We start from the raw sequence: 12226 nt of genomic DNA, 5'->3' as shown, positions 1-12226 counted from the left end.
CTACGACAAAGGAGTAAAAGAAGCACCTCAGTATAAGATAGGAGACAAGGTCTGGCTTGACGCAAAGAATCTCAAACAACGTCGTCCGAGTCAAAAACTGTCAGATCGCCGTCTAGGTCCCTTCGAAATACTAGAGAAGATCGGTGAAGTGAACTACAAGTTGAAATTGCCGGAAAAATATCAGATCCACCCGGTTTTCCACGTAGAATTGCTTACGCCATATCACACATCTCGATTGATTCCTCATCTTCCTCACAACCGACCACCTCCAGAATTGATTGACGATCGGGAAGAATTTGCTGTAGAAGAAGTACTAGATAGCCGATTGTTCCGAGGAAAGCTGCAGTACCTAGTGAAATGGGAAGGATACCCGAAGGAAGAGTCATCTTGGGAACCAGAAGAGAATTTGAAGAACGCCCCAATTCCTTTAGCGGAGTTTCACAAGAAGAATCCCACGGCTGCAGCCGAAAAATACCGAAGAATCAAAGGCTCAGTACTGTTCACGGAAGATTTCAAAAGATGGAGAGAAAAGAATATCCGACCTTCATTCGTTCGTGATGACACTCACCTTAGAGAGGGGGTAATGTCACGAGTACCTTTAACAAACCACTATTCTTTCTTGAATCTTCCTAAGCGCCAATACACAGCGCCTAAGATAAACCCTAACCCTACCCCAAAAGCGTCTACCAGTTCAGAGATCCCATTAGCGCCCACGACACGTGTCTTCAATGTGACTGATGAAGAAGACGAGTTCTTTGATTGTGATTAGATTAGATTAGATACGATAAGATAAGATATGGTCACGTGATACTTCTTTAATATTCTACGATGTTCTATGGTACGATTCCCTTTTCTATTTTATGATTGGCTAGTAGTTAGAACCCAGTTTCAATCTCTGTTTCAATAGTTGTATATAGTTAGCATGTCTTGGTCGATAGTTCCTTAGTTCAAACCTCTTGTATCTACAACTGTAGCAATCCAAGATGTACTTGCTCATCATCCTCTTGTCCGATAACCTCTGTTTGAGTCCTAGTCTCTGCCCAGCGTTAATTCGTTATTGGGTTGTGACAGCGCCATTGCTTAAATGAATCACGTATTTGCTAACTTTCTCTAGAACTCTCACAACCACACTCTGACACGTAACACCTTTGGTCATTCAAAGTCTCCTTGCCAATATTCACCCAGACACGTAAGCTCTTACTATTTGAATCTGCTTGTTTCTGATTTGCTACACTACAGATCCCTCATCATCAGTCCCCTGAGACACGTACTTCTTCCACTTGCCTCAAGCCTCCCCAGCATGCACCTCGAAAAGGGCCATCTGCAAAGGCTGGTTCTGCCCATGGGTAATTTCAATGTTGATGTTTACTCCCTTTGCTCACTCAATGTCTCCGCATTCAAGCAGGGGTCGTGATCCCACGTCCCGTGGACCATCTTGTTGACGCTCCCCGACTCAGTCAACAACTGTCTTTACTCACTCAATGTCTCCATGTTCAAGCAGGGGTCATAATCCCACGTCCCGTGGACCATCTCATCAATGCTCCCCGACTTGGTCAACGACTGTCTTTACTCACTCAAGGTCTCCGTGTTCAAGCAGGGGTCGTGATCACACTTTCCGCAGACCATCTCCTTCACGATACTCCCCAACTCAGTCAACAACCATTTTCACTCACTCAAGATCTCCACATCAGAGTACATCCTGTGGATCATCTCCTGGACATTCCTCATCGCGGCCACCAGATAGGCGAGCTTCTCGATTCAATCACTCACAGTCTCATACCCCTGTTCCAAGCTGTTCTCACTCGTGTACTCATAGTCCCACACCTGAATCAAGGAACAAAGACAAACCCATGAACAAGCAGATGAATCCTTCAAAACTCGGGTTTTATCCACCATGTTGACAAGCATTTCTCCAGGCCGCCAAATTAGAAATGCGCTTGCAAGCTGTTCTGACTCATCCTGTCCCAAAGCATCAGGATGTGCTACAGCTCGCGCGAGAAGTCTTAGATGCAGTATTATGGAGTTACCATTCAAAGAAGATCAAAATGGAAAACGGTAAGTTTTAATTCACCAGTGTTGCTGTCATCTGATGCCCCTTGTCAAGGCTATTTCCTGCAGTATAGGGCACAGATGTCATGCCTTGTGAGTCCTGAGTACTGACCGTGAACACGCTCACTGATTCATTGTCAGCTTTGCGACGACTTATTCACATTTCACACTGAGCTCAAGAAAGTTGTAATATCTATTGCAAAACAACTGTATGGTATCTTTCCCAAAGCCAACATGGGGCAGAAGGATGCCGTACAATGGCATGTCGTCGAAGCGGCATTGAAGCTGATCAAATCTGGCGACTATCTTCAATTGCCTGACTCATCATCGGTTAGTAACATTGTGGGGCAGTGCATTTTACTGAAGCATTTTTCGTTTAGGGCAAGTACAAGAATTTCGTTTTGCAAGTTCTCAAGGACGCATGTATCGACTTCTACTATGGTAACGGCAAAAAGGCCCTCAAGTTGACCAAAGAATTCCACAAAACAATCCCCATCAACGCGCTCATTCTCGTCAGCGCGGTCGTATGTTTTTTTTTTAAATTTATTCTTAATGCTATTTCTGATGGTTCAACAGGCGAAGGGTATTCTAACTGTGTTCTACGACACTGGCACAGACAAAGTCCCCAACCTGTCCACTGATAAATGCAGGTCTGACTTCAACTCCTTACGAAGGTCGGTTGACACACTGATGGACAATTCCGAGTGTCGTCAGGAACTGGAAAGTATGCTAGAGGAATGGGCTGATGTGGGGATGATGGGTGAGTTTCAGGACGATTCTGATAGTGTGGCAGGCAGCGACGATGTCAACATCATTTTGTAGTAGTTTTTTTTGTCGTCATCAGTATCACATTTTTTAATAGAATGATTGCAGCGCCTTACTAGGCCTGCACATTGTGTCTGTCATGTATTGTCTGTGTAGTACTACTGAATTTAATCTAAGTCTGTATGCTATTAGTGATGCGGAGGTTCGGTTCTGAACCGCGGTTCGAACCAGACCTTTCGTGGACTGGACCACGGTCCAGTTCAACGTTCAGAGTATAGGCTGAACTGGACTGATGGTCCAGTCCAGCATTCAGCATTCCTTGAACGCATTGAACGCGTCCGAATGCATCCGAACCTTTTTGAACTGCTTCCATTTTAGGCTACTCACACATACAAGATGACATCACCCACACACGCAATACACTGAACATGACATGATTACTCACGACTTTTTCGCTTGGAATCCAATTCACAAGGACCATGCCACACTGGCAAGGTCCGTGAAGGTTTGTTTGCCTACCACTAACCCAAACATTACAAAGGAAGAACCTGATAAGGTATGGAGACTTTGGTTAATTTGGTTTAGTGCTAATGTATTTGTTAATGGGTCGTTTTTTTTCTAGGGTAGCTACATGAATTGTTCGGCACTCATGAACTTGATGGAAGTTAAAATGGATCAAATTCAAGGTAAGCTCAACTCTCTTCAAGCTTCCCCCCTCACAACATGGCTGACCAGTGTGGCCTGGGTGCAGATGGAACTCTCCTCGACGCCAGTCAAATCCAATGGTACAACGATCCTGACGATGATACTCCACTGCCTGTGCTTCCCGCTCAGGCATGTCGCTCGACTCGTATCCCACACCCTGCACCCAAGCTTGTTGACCCCAACAATGCTGTCTTGCGCAAACGCAAGGCTAGCAGGTCAGTGGTCACAAGTGAGGGCTCTGAGGAGGAAAGTGACTGTGAAGGAGACCAGGATAACGGGGTAACTACGGATGCAGCTACTGACATGGATCATGAGACAGATATCGACGGCATCACCCCCTCCGAGTCTGCTTCACAGTAGTGTACCAGTACTCCTTACTACTAGCTATAGTACACTCAAGTATATTTACAATGCATTCAATGTTCGAACACTGAACCAGACATGAACCGGACGCCATGAACGCATTCATGGTGTCCGGTTCAGCGTTCGCAAAATTTGTTGCTGAACCAGACCAAACCGGACTTCCGCAACACTATATGCTATGTCTAAACTGTATAATGTGTCTAGTCTGTATAGTATGTCCAATGTGTCAAGATTGTGACCGTTTGTACAGGCTGTAAGGCTTTGTGACAAGCTTGTATAGGAGGGACTTTGTTGTGAAATTGTATTGCTTGTACAAGGGTTCAGTGATTTGCTGATGCAGCCAAAATGACAGCAATGGTGTTGAACCAGCCAGTCCATCACATTCAGCTAAGTCCTCTTGAATCAAGGTGAATAGCTAATTCAATGTCTGTAAATCACTTACCCTGGTATGCATGTAAAGGTCAAGGGGAACCAAGACCCCTGCCACTCCTGACTCCTCTAACCGACTCGAGTGGTTCATCTACTAGCTTCCGCGATCTCCCGCTTTAGCCACACCACAGCTATCTCAAGAATCTCAAAGACAAAGTGTGCTATCCGAAGAATATCAACAACCAAGCATCTCATCCCAACGCAATGAGTACATCATGTGATTAACGTGGCTAATCAATGGCTAATCAATTTCCAAAATTAGAATGCCAGAGCTTCTGCGGCAGATCCTCGAGACGCTCCAGGACTCAAGTATCGCGGAAAAAGGAGACAAGGACGAACGGAGCAGGTTCTGGGCGACTTACGACCAAGTTGTTGAAGAGCATGATGAAGAGTTCTTAGAGCGGAGCAACAGCGATATGGACATCCTGCTCATTTTCGTAAGCTGTCGAATTCTTTGGTGCGCTCATCTGATTGAGAAAACGTCATAGTCTGGTCTCTTCTCTGCTGTCAATGCAGCCTTTATTTGCGATTGCTATCTCGGCCTTCGTATGGTCTCGGCAAGGCAAATTAGCCATCGCTGTCATGGTGTCGATGGCGTTCGGCATGATTTTTTACTGCTTCATCATCGTCACTTCCTTAGAATATCAGCAGTGTCCTTTCCAAACTCCTATGTCAACAATCATCCGCGTGCTCTATGAGCGCATATACATGAACGTCAAGACTTGGCATGGAGAGGCATCGCCTGAACCCGGAGAGGCCAAGGAGGCGCTCTCTGAGGTACCGTCGATGAAGTGGATATTTAAATCATCCACGGATCCGGAGGTAATCAGTTCGGTCGCTCGGATGGTGCCTTGCGTCCAATGGACCTCCGAACTGCAACTCGAACTGCAACCTGAACTGCACATCCGAACTATATGCTTGCGCTTGCTGAGCACATTCAAAACGTGCTTTAATGCTGGTGCCTGGAGCTCTTCGACACGCCGAAGAGCCCTCGCATGCGGGAGAGCCTTGCATCACCTATTCTACGAGGCAAATATACAGAAATATATTACCCCCAATGTCAAGCACTTTGATGGGGCGCCGTTGGAGATGTGGTCCTACTGGCAAGACCTCAATCTTCCTTGGGGGCTTGAGAAGTGCAAAGCATCTTTTGACCAGTACGCCACGACTCCATATCAATATCACGAGGATGAAGCACGTAATGCCTTGCGCCTCGCTATCATGACTGGCTGCCCAGGATTTTTGCAGCCAACCGATCCTGCATTGATCTGGGATGGAGTTTTCGACTGGGAGGACGACTCGCGTACTAAAGAAGACTTTGATTGGCTCGTGGACTTCCTGGTACACTTCCAGAAGTTCACAACGAGGAACTTCGATGCCATGGGAGATGCGTTGCTCGCATTGAGTGCCATGCAGGGTCTGGGGAGTGTCAGCAGACGGGACAAATACCTCGACGCCGTCATCTTCGCCATGGAAGCGGGTAAACCATCCCGGCTTCGTCACGCAGCCCTTCGAGCTGTATTCGATGCCCGTTTTGAACTAGTCGAGATAGTTGACCAGGAGAAGGGAGATTCAAGTTTTCGGGAAAGGTTATTAAAGGAACTCGCGCCAGCTCTGTTCATCACAACCAAACCTATCGCGCCACAGCTATCTGGCTCTGATGATCCGGATGCTGTCTTTAATCCGAAACGTGACGACTTCTATCTACGACTAATTCTCATTCTGGCAAAGCAAAGGGATTGGCGCGCTCATTTAGTGCAAGCCGGCCACATAGAGCGATGCGCATCTCTGCTAAGCCACGTCATCGAGGACTCGATGTCATATGTCATATCTGACACATCTCATTCTTACCATCTTGCAGGTATATCGATACAGATGTTGGGGCAGGCTAATCCGGCTGGCACTGCCGGCACTGCTCTGAACTCTGAACCTACGAACAAGGAAGGATCCCGTCTCACTACAAACGTTGCAACTACACTTCCTGCAGCCCCAGAGACTCCTACTCTACCGGGCTTACTAGATAGGATATCTGAGAAGGAATGGTGGGATCTGATGAAAGGAGCATGGAAGGCGATGCGTTACAATAACCTGCACCTTATGCCAGAAGCAGTTGAGGTACTGCCTGGCATCGTCACGTACACCATCGGTCTCCTGCAAACACCCACTGCTCTATATGACACGCGGAGTCTCGTTCGAGTGGTGGATCGTATATATGAGGTGCTCGATGATGGTCAAGTGAAGTTGGAAGTGAAACGCCTACGGGATGCGTTGTAACATAAGGTAGCGTTCATCACACGCAAGCTGGGTATCAATCAGGTTCAGACGATGTGCAGTATCACTTAGTTTCTCCTTATGCAAACCAAACAGAAGATATATCCTTTGTTGTAATTATATCACTTGTTGTAAACGAGTAGTTCGTATGAACACAAATATTCGATATCTGTCCATGTATGACTCTTATTCCCCTTGTTCATTCATGTTCCGTCAAGGTCCTTCATGACTCCATCAGCGGGCTGGGTTGTGTTACAAAGTGCTGCGGGGCGCTCTGTAGCACTCTGTAGTGAATTACGTTTCCCTGATCTGAGTCGGGCCCCAGTTGCCTTTCAACTTTGTGACCTGGGTCTTAAATACATTTTCCCAATCGCAGTCGAAACGCGTTGCTAATAAATTCTATGGAAATATGTTTCAAAATTGGTACATTTCACGTCCAACTTGTAGTGAACCTCTTGAGAGATGTTGCTGATGCCTTCCACAAGATATCAATCTAGTTGATTGTATTCAGAAAGACAAGCAGCGGTCGTAGTATCCGCTTTGGTTTGCACCCCACCATGCCGGAATGAGATGTGCTGGTCCAGCAGCCCCCTGGACCGCAAAGGAGAGAATGAATACCATGACCTGCGTTCCACCATCAAGGGCTATAGTATAGCATGACGTTAGTAGTGGAGATAAAAAGGACACAAAGCTTACCTGCGGCGACTAAATAGTTATATTTCACGAACCAATGCGGGAACCTAGTACGGAGCCACCACTGAGATATGAACGACACCATGAAAAACGACAAAATAGAGGAGTTTATTCCAACACAGAGCCATCCGATGTACCCGCTGTACACGTGATGAGCTTGAAATATCGATCATTGATGAATTGAGAGCGTACCAGATAATGGGGGTGTAATAGTAATCCATGCGTAGTCTCGGCCAGTATTGGTGAATAATCCAGAAAGGAAGAGGCGCAACCAAGCCAACGAGATAGGACAAGGGAACCCATTGGTACCTTTGACCAGATGAAAAGAGCTCGTGAGCAAGGCCACCCCACGCAATGGCTTGCGAGTTGTATGATTGAGGTTGCTGGCCAGACCAGATGTTTGTTCCGTGTATAGACAACAGTATTTCGCGTTCATTGTCGATGATAGAATTCATTATAACTAAAATAAAGTCAACGTGGAGAATGGATAGGCAATACGGTTCCCCAACCATAGTTGAGAACAGCACCAAGTAAGGTGCCGATGATCTGGGCTGTGAATGCAGCGCGGGGAGGCAGTTTGGCGTCTAGGAATCCGCCAGTGAGATATATTTTTCCTGATAAATGATGTGCACATACATTGAGCAATCTTCAGATCGCGTAGTAGCAGCATCGCTTGATTCACAGTATTCTGGGGGGAAGACAAATCAAAAGGGACTAGAGAAGGCGAAAATGGAGATGCGTACATAACTGTAAAGGACCTGTGAATACGAATATCAGTGGCGGTCAAAGATTGGAATGGACGTAAAACCAACAAAGAACATGTTCGCCATGGGTCTTCCGTTGTGCATGTAGCCAGCAACCATCTGGACCAGGGTTTCTTCACTGCAAGATCAACTCAAGGCACCTATAATGCGAAAATAATACTTGCGGATGGAAAGTCCAGTGCCGGTGATAGCGTACAATGCGATGACGAACAAGACAGACACAACAGCCATAAAGACTGCGAGGCAAAATCCCCACCTCAAAAGATTTAATAAATTTTTCGTCAGGTGGAGAATGAGAATGTTGCTCACCAGGGAAGCGTAGAATCTGTCTTGTAGATAACGACCAGTCCAACAATGAAGGAGAGAACAAACGTCAATAAGTACCAACTATTCGGAGCATCTGGATACTGTACAATGATGTTACTAGTAAGGCCTCTATATGATGTCAGAAGGACTAACCTTCAACATCTCCCGGTAGTGCGGGTCGATGTCCTCAGTATTGGCGGGGACTTCCCTCTTTCCATCGTGTTTCCAGAACTTCCAATCGAAATTAGCACGCCAACCCCTTAGTGTCTCTTTATTGATCCAAGTCCAGGCTCCACTAATATCATCTTTATTCCACAGGAGTAGGTGAGTGAATGACGCAGCCAATCCCTGCGGTTGAATATGAGCAAAACACCATCAGTGGCGATTGTTGACATACGAGGTTCGTTGACAGAAGATTAATGATCCAGGTGCCGGCGTAGTATGGCAGTCCCTGTTCCGCTATTAAGGCCGGATCCACCTCATAGTTGGAGTTCATAATCAAAGTCTGGTTGTAGACGGTCCCATTCTCGTAAAAGAGGAGCTGCGCCAACTGATTGATGCAGTGTTAATATCAGAGCGCGCGATAAGGATATTACGTACAAATGGGAAGTTCTGAGATTTCCATATATTGTTGTAGTATACGGCGACGAAGACGACCCTTCACCTCTCCCTCAGTAATATTTCTGTGATGTGACTAAATAACGTACATGCAGATAATATAACCAATGAAGCTGGAGAGCTGGGGCAGACGTTAGAATTGTCGCATGCACTGGTGTACCAACTAACCTGAGCTTTCAGTGGGATAGACATCGGGTTCGTACCACCTGAGATGTACTGAACAAATTTGTTTTAACACAAGTGTCAATCAATACGAGATGGTGACCATTACCTGCCAGTCGAAGCACAGGGAGAATAGACCGAGGCCCTCGTTGCCATTGGAACCACCGAACAGGCGAGAGACAGTAGCATTATTAGGAGCGGCGAGGCAGAATATTGAGAAACCGGTGAGCAGTGGGAATATCCATTCAGGAAAAAGTTCCCATATAAGGATTCTGAGTTCGAGATGATTAGAAATTCAAGATTAGATCATTATCAATGAAGTTTGAACACACCCAGCAAAGACGAAATAGAAGACCTTGAGCTTTCGACGTGTTTCGATGCCATCGCGATAGAATGCGTCGAGCATGGATAGCAACGGGAGAACGCCAGGGTACAGCATCTTCGACGGATAGAGAAGGACCCCTGAGTCACAGTGTCATGAGTTGGTATTCCAAGTATAGCTACCGTTGGATGCAAAAATACCTCGCATTAGACCACCGATCCCATAGCTGTGGTTTGCGACTTCAGCGATATGTGGACAAGTAGTACGCCGGCGCAACGCACCCGAGCAATTGAGAAGAGAACAACAAAAAGATTGATGAGCCGGGGTTCGGCGTGATGTTATAATACAAGCTGATCATTCGTCAGTCACCACCGACAGAGGAATTGGATTGCGAGCCTACCGTTGAACAGCGAGAACTTCGATACCCAACGCAGAGCTTGCGGCTGCACTGGCCATAATGATAATGAACGCATTCTCCTTCTTATTGAAGGGTCCCTGATATTCATAAATACGCTTGAACTTCAATGTCAGGGGCTACGAGGAAGACTCGGGCGCACTGGATTCAAGTATCGGAGCAGTCCGTAGCGGGGGATGAATGTTTCCATCGCAAGGCCAATCACATAAGATATGATGCCGAGGAACATCGGAGATACACTGACAGTTTGCTGAGGTGTCCACCCGAATGAGACCTCCGACCTAATATTTGATCAAGAAACTCTCACAGGTTTGAAGTAATAAATTTGAGCTATGAAGCGGTGCAAGTGAATAAGAGCCTCAACTGAATAATTTCGACTGCTTTACCCAGGGATCCACCGAAGGCGGAAAGGCCAAGGCCAATGAAGAAAGCCCGGAAGGTCCAGGGATTCAGACTAGGGTCGTCGTCCACGGAAATGACGTGAGTTGCAATATCTCGCTCATTCTGAAGAACAACAATCTCGTCTGTGTCTTCTTCGGTGGAAGTCTCGATATCCCCCTTGACGCTGTAGGATTTCTTCTCGACGTCAAAGGATTTCTCCTCGGTGACACTAGGCATCATTTCCCCAGTAGTGGTGGCTAGAGAAAAAGCACGACGTGTCAAGACAAAATAGCTGATATTTATCAATATGTGAGTATACCTCAAAATCAGTGAGGAACGGGCCAGTGGGCCGAGAAAGATCCGAAAGAGAGATAAGAGGCACAGAAACTTGAAATGATACAAGCCCGTGGCTGCGGCAGAAGACGCTAGCAGCGTTGGTGACACATTGTCTCTCTTGCATGACCACATAGATTCAAAAGATAACGGACTTTGAGTGAGATTGACACTCGACTAAATGAGTCAAGAAGTTGAACGGCATATGAATTTGATCAGTCGTACGAGAATATTGGACAATTTACCTATTCGCTTGCCATTTGATTATCATCAACTGATAATGCCAAATACACATGCGTCATTCTGCAAGAGTAAAACAGAGGGTCAGGGTTTTAGATGGTCTGGACTTAGAAAGTCTAGTCCGCAGTGTACCACAAAGCAGGTACGCACAAGGGCGAGGTCCGATATCCATTTGTCAGTCAATTTCACGCACTATTCACCTCATGGGAGATAAGCCCTTAAGGTGCTCAATACAGAGCTCCATCGTGACAGATGCCAGCGAGTATTCTAGACAAATTTCAGTACCGACAATGTGGCCAGGAGGCGAAAGCTGACTGGATTAAGCAAAATGAATTCAGTGAGTCCAGAGTTATGGTGAATGTTTGGTTACACTTCGACTTCGCAAGGTCACAGACCATGAATACGCTTCAAGATTCACAATGAATCCATGTTCTGACCTGGTTGAAATCCGCTGCTTCCTAAACGATCGAACCATGCTTCAATAACACCGTTATTGGGGAGTCAAAAAGGATATCACCCTGGTTTTGAAAAGAACTGACAGATCAAGGCACAGAATCGCTATCGCGCCGCTCGATCGTGGTGCGTGTTACAAAACGTTACTTTTGACGATGATGATAAAAGTGCGAGAAGAAGATTCGACCGGACGAAATCCGAGGGACCTGGTTTGTGTCGAAGGTCATCAGATATGATTCAGACACGCAATTAGTGAAAGAGCTAGCCTAGACCTCCAGAAACACACCTATGTAACATATACTTGGTTGAACTGAACTGCCGGACCTCCGATTGAGCCAATCTTGCCCAAGTCCTAACCAAGAGGCTTCTATGTCCATTCGATATTTGATAATGATAGATGGGAACTTGACGTGGTCCTATGGGAGTGTTGCCAAGCTCTATTGCCGAGTAGGCGATCTGCTGAACGAAAGCTCAGCGTGTCGTTGTCCGAGTCACTGGATACATTCGAAACCTGGAAACCAGATGCACTTCAAGTTATCGGGACGATGAACCGTGTGGAGTAAAGCACAAATAACGGCAAAACCCGATGGGGAGCACACTCTTTACCATCCGACATATACAGCCACATCATGATCATATCGATGGACCAGATTTCGGAGTTCAACAAACGAGTAGGCTCGTGACCAGCCTGGCGTATGCTACCACGTGGGACGCCCATGTGCATTACAATATTTGGGTGCATGAAATACCCCAAAGTAGCCGCCCATCAGACGCTCTGACACCACAGGTCTTATATATGTTGCCCGGAGTAGAATCAGTCAGATCATCCTGACATCACTGAGCGAGTTATTCAAAAAGATGTGCCAGCCAGTATATTAGTCATGAGTGGAGTATGCAGAGCGTTGAACGCTGAATTTGTATCAATACGAGGCACGGCCTCAATCATGAGGACAATGT

General features: G+C 46.3%; 4 protein-coding genes across 4 annotated transcripts; 3 read left to right on the top strand and 1 right to left on the bottom strand.

Annotated features, from left to right (window-relative positions):
* Nucleotides 1-983: 983 nt before the first annotated feature.
* On the top strand, nucleotides 984-3879 carry EDB93DRAFT_1246123 (uncharacterized protein; the record flags this gene model as incomplete). Its single annotated transcript, XM_041452406.1, has 14 exons — nucleotides 984-1064; nucleotides 1115-1189; nucleotides 1240-1346; nucleotides 1406-1437; nucleotides 1502-1806; nucleotides 1917-2055; nucleotides 2105-2142; nucleotides 2191-2379; nucleotides 2430-2573; nucleotides 2626-2809; nucleotides 3290-3309; nucleotides 3356-3370; nucleotides 3437-3500; nucleotides 3566-3879. 14 exons carry the CDS (start codon nucleotides 984-986, stop codon nucleotides 3877-3879), a joined length of 1707 nt encoding a protein of 568 aa, XP_041312005.1.
* Nucleotides 3880-4583: 704 nt separating this feature from the next.
* Nucleotides 4584-4751, top strand: EDB93DRAFT_1046059 (uncharacterized protein; the record flags this gene model as incomplete). The annotated part of the gene is made up of 1 exon (XM_041444622.1): nucleotides 4584-4751. A coding segment is annotated over one exon (168 nt), but the record flags the coding sequence as incomplete, so codon positions are not given.
* Nucleotides 4752-4783: 32 nt separating this feature from the next.
* Nucleotides 4784-6696, top strand: EDB93DRAFT_656431 (uncharacterized protein). The gene has a single exon (XM_041457013.1). The coding sequence runs from the start codon at nucleotides 4822-4824 to the stop codon at nucleotides 6583-6585; it is 1764 nt and encodes a 587-aa protein (XP_041312003.1). The 5' UTR covers nucleotides 4784-4821; the 3' UTR covers nucleotides 6586-6696.
* On the bottom strand, nucleotides 6697-10480 carry EDB93DRAFT_1295849 (OPT oligopeptide transporter protein-domain-containing protein; the record flags this gene model as incomplete). The annotated part of the gene is made up of 22 exons (XM_041454614.1): nucleotides 6697-7226; nucleotides 7279-7415; nucleotides 7468-7735; nucleotides 7785-7859; nucleotides 7912-7963; nucleotides 8019-8033; nucleotides 8088-8157; nucleotides 8200-8295; nucleotides 8349-8446; nucleotides 8499-8693; nucleotides 8743-8895; nucleotides 8946-9003; nucleotides 9053-9084; nucleotides 9132-9179; nucleotides 9235-9397; nucleotides 9458-9587; nucleotides 9648-9673; nucleotides 9729-9797; nucleotides 9848-9942; nucleotides 10005-10112; nucleotides 10170-10192; nucleotides 10249-10480. 22 exons carry the CDS (start codon nucleotides 10478-10480, stop codon nucleotides 7090-7092), a joined length of 2280 nt encoding a protein of 759 aa, XP_041312002.1. The 3' UTR covers nucleotides 6697-7089.
* Between the last annotated feature and the right edge of the window lie 1746 nt (nucleotides 10481-12226).

Source organism: Suillus bovinus, assembly GCF_016758785.1.
Source record: "Suillus bovinus strain UH-Sbo-P2 chromosome Unknown EDB93scaffold_5, whole genome shotgun sequence".
Taxonomy (NCBI): Eukaryota; Fungi; Basidiomycota; class Agaricomycetes; order Boletales; family Suillaceae; genus Suillus; species Suillus bovinus.
The sequence above is the reverse complement of the archived record's forward strand: the minus strand, read 5'-3'. Positions and strand labels throughout refer to the sequence as shown.

Bases quoted from the DNA above. Each gene is read 5' to 3' on its own strand.
- EDB93DRAFT_656431 (XM_041457013.1), top strand. From the start codon at position 4,822: ATGCAGCCTTTATTTGCGATTGCTATCTCGGCCTTCGTATGGTCTCGG.